General features: G+C 47.4%; 1 protein-coding gene across 1 annotated transcript; it reads left to right on the top strand.

Annotated features, from left to right (window-relative positions):
- Positions 1-223: 223 nt before the first annotated feature.
- On the top strand, positions 224-2,139 carry LOC133357102 (X-linked retinitis pigmentosa GTPase regulator-interacting protein 1-like). The gene is made up of 2 exons (XM_061574881.1): positions 224-439; positions 1,436-2,139. Exon 2 carries the CDS (start codon positions 1,504-1,506, stop codon positions 1,960-1,962), a length of 459 nt encoding a protein of 152 aa, XP_061430865.1. The 5' UTR covers positions 224-439; positions 1,436-1,503; the 3' UTR covers positions 1,963-2,139.
- The last annotated feature ends 783 nt before the right edge of the window (positions 2,140-2,922 follow it).

The following is a 2,922-nucleotide window of genomic DNA, read 5'->3' as shown; positions in this document are numbered from 1 at the left end:
CCTGCCGATGACCTGTACCAGCAGTGTCAAGATCGGTGTCTGTGGAGGCCCATGAAAGATGGGCAGTGGCAGGCTAAGTGCATTTTTAGGCTACTGGGCAGTGGAGTACTCCCCGCTGCTGGTGAGAATTCCTGGACCTCGTGGAAGAAGGGAAGAAACGTAAATCCTTGTAACGTGCCTCTCACCACGTGTGCCCCCGCGTGTATCTCAACAGATGGGATCCAAATCTTCGGATGACTCCCACTCAGGCGCTCGCACACAGCTGGCTTCAGGGCATGGCCGAGGTCCATGATCAAGGGGCAGCCACGGCCACAACCAGCACCACCATTACCACCGCTACCACCACCGCTGCTCGCAGTGTGCAGGGCCGGATAGCGCTGAGATCCAGAGAAGAGGGCTCCGGAGAATACGATGCAAAGTCTGGAGCCACTGAGCCACGGTAAGCAAATCTGCATGTGTCCTGTGTATGTGTTTATTATTTTGTATCATTATTATTATGCTTGTTTATGCAGAATGAACATCATTGAGTCTCAAGACAAAATATTCAAGAGGGGCCCTGCCAAGTTTTGTTCGCAGTTGGGAACAAAGTTGCTGTGTGTGATCCCAATTGAGTGCTTTAGAGGTCGATTTTGATCCAAGACCAGTTGTGTTGTTGTGGGTTCAGTTTCGGGGAAGAAGCTGCTGAACCCAGAGGAAACCCATGCAGAACGGGGGGAGAACACAAGTGCATTCCAGCCTACCCCACGTGTACATTCATCTGTAGACCGATTTATTTTCCATAATTGGTTTGTGGGTGAGCCCACATAACCATGCGGCCATATCTTCACCATCTAACCCTTCATTCACCGTAAAATGCGTTGAGGTGCGAGATGTGATATGTAAGTGCCTCATTGCGTTGTAAAGCACTCTGAGATACCATCGAAGTCAAGATGGGCAGCTTTATCTAACACGAATCACCATCAGATATTTTTACAACAATCGTGCATGGGTGATGCGGCCCAGCGGCAGCACTCTTGATGGTTATTACTGCCATGACGGGATGTCAAGACATGATGCACCCTCTCCTTTGCAGTGGATGTTGAAGATCTCCCCTAAGTTCGTTCAAACGAGTAGGCCATTGTGTGCCAGGGGTCATATTTGCCCCAATTAGAATATATCATGAAAACAAAAAGAAATCATGACAAATTACTTAGTTGTATTTACAAAGCAACGCTGCCTGCTACTGTGACACTACAGCAGACTGTATGAGACACAGTGGTACATTCCTTCGTGATAATCTTGTCCCATCAGAATGACAGCTCTGACATGAAACGTACTCAATTTTTTCATTGTTATTAAGCTCGGTTTAATCTGCCACACCAACGGGAGATGGGGAGGTGACTGCAATCTCTGTCATAGCAAAAGGTGGAGTCGTGTCGTGCGTGTGTCTTCACAGAGTGAAACCGGTGCAGCCCACCTCACTTGCCCAGACCTCTGAAGAGGAAACAGAGGTTGTGGTGGAAAATGAGGGAGACCAAAAGACTGAGGTGGAGGAGGAAGAGAAAACGGAGGAAACAGGATCAGGAGACAGAGGAGGAGATGGATAAGGGGGGAAATATGGTGGAGGAAGAGAAGATGGTGGTGGAGGAGATGATGGTGCAGGAGGTTGAGAAGTTAGAGAATGAGGTGACGGACGTGGAGGAGGAAGAGGAGACGGAGGAGACGGTGGAAGAGGAGCCGGAGGAGGAGGAGGAGCCGGAGGAGGAGCTGGAGGAGGATAAGCCGGAGGAGACGGAGGAGCCGGATAAGGGGGGAATTATGGTAGTGGAGGAGATGATGGTGCAGGTGTTTGAGAAGTTGGAGGAGGAAAAGGAGATGAAGGAAATGAATAAGAAGCGAGGGTGCATGGCTCGTGTGGGGAGAGCAATACGCTCACTCCTCCGCCGCGTGCTACTGTGCGGTGGCCGGTCCACCCCACAGTAGGGGTGGTAGTGGTGGTGGTCGTACATTTGTGTAAACCACGACTGCTATCACCACACCACCCACCCTCCCCCCGTGATACACATTTTTAGTCTATTAGTGTAAATATTTTTAGTCTATTTCTGTATATATTTTGTCTATTGCTGTACATATTTCCTTGGATACAATGCATTTAATAAACCGTCCTAATTTATTCGTATTTTTGTTCAGTTACATTATTGCTTTACTTGTGTGTGGTCAGTGGATATTGTTCGGTGGATCAAACCGAAACAAGGTTTTATTGGAAAATCTGTGGCTGCTGATTCTCTGGCTGGCTGGAGACTGCAAACTCACCCAAAGCCAGGCCACAAGAACTTGGGCTCAGGGTTAGCGGCAGTAACAACCGACTTCCTTTAAATATTGCTCCAGAAGAGCACCGTCCTACTTTGGTTCTCAGATGGTGCAGGTTTTAAAAAGACAACTGAATGTGTGCTGTCTTGTCTGAAGTATGGCAACAGTTTCCGACAATGCCTGTGCATACAGTGAACGTCATGACACATCCAGATTGGGTTCCTTTGAGCTTGGTGCAACAATTATTGACGATTGAGAAATGCAACATTTGTCATCATCGCGTACAGTGATTAAGTAGAATATGCTGGCAAATATCTCCTTAATGTCGTACATGTTTTCCCAACTGTGAAAAATATATGATTGAAAGATGCCTCCATGTGCAGATGGTAATGTTTCTGGTTCTGGTCCAACAGTGACCACTATTGGATTCTGCGTGTAAAAAACGTGTTATGGGAGCCAATAGTGGTTTGGATAACAAACATTGCATTGTTTCAATCAAGGAAATCACTGTGTGGTTTCTCAGTGTTGATAATGGTTTCAAAGGAACAGCACATCGCAACAGCGCATTCCAATGGTGTCGAACGCACCGCCTGTAATCTGGTTAGTAAAAAACACGTTTGGTTTTAAATGGAC

Source organism: Lethenteron reissneri, chromosome 56 (assembly GCF_015708825.2).
Source record: "Lethenteron reissneri isolate LAM-NWPU_2019-01 chromosome 56, ASM1570882v1, whole genome shotgun sequence".
NCBI classification, from domain to species: Eukaryota; Metazoa; Chordata; class Hyperoartia; order Petromyzontiformes; family Petromyzontidae; genus Lethenteron; species Lethenteron reissneri.
Note: the sequence above shows the minus strand (reverse complement) of the source record. Positions and strands in the feature narration are given on the sequence as shown.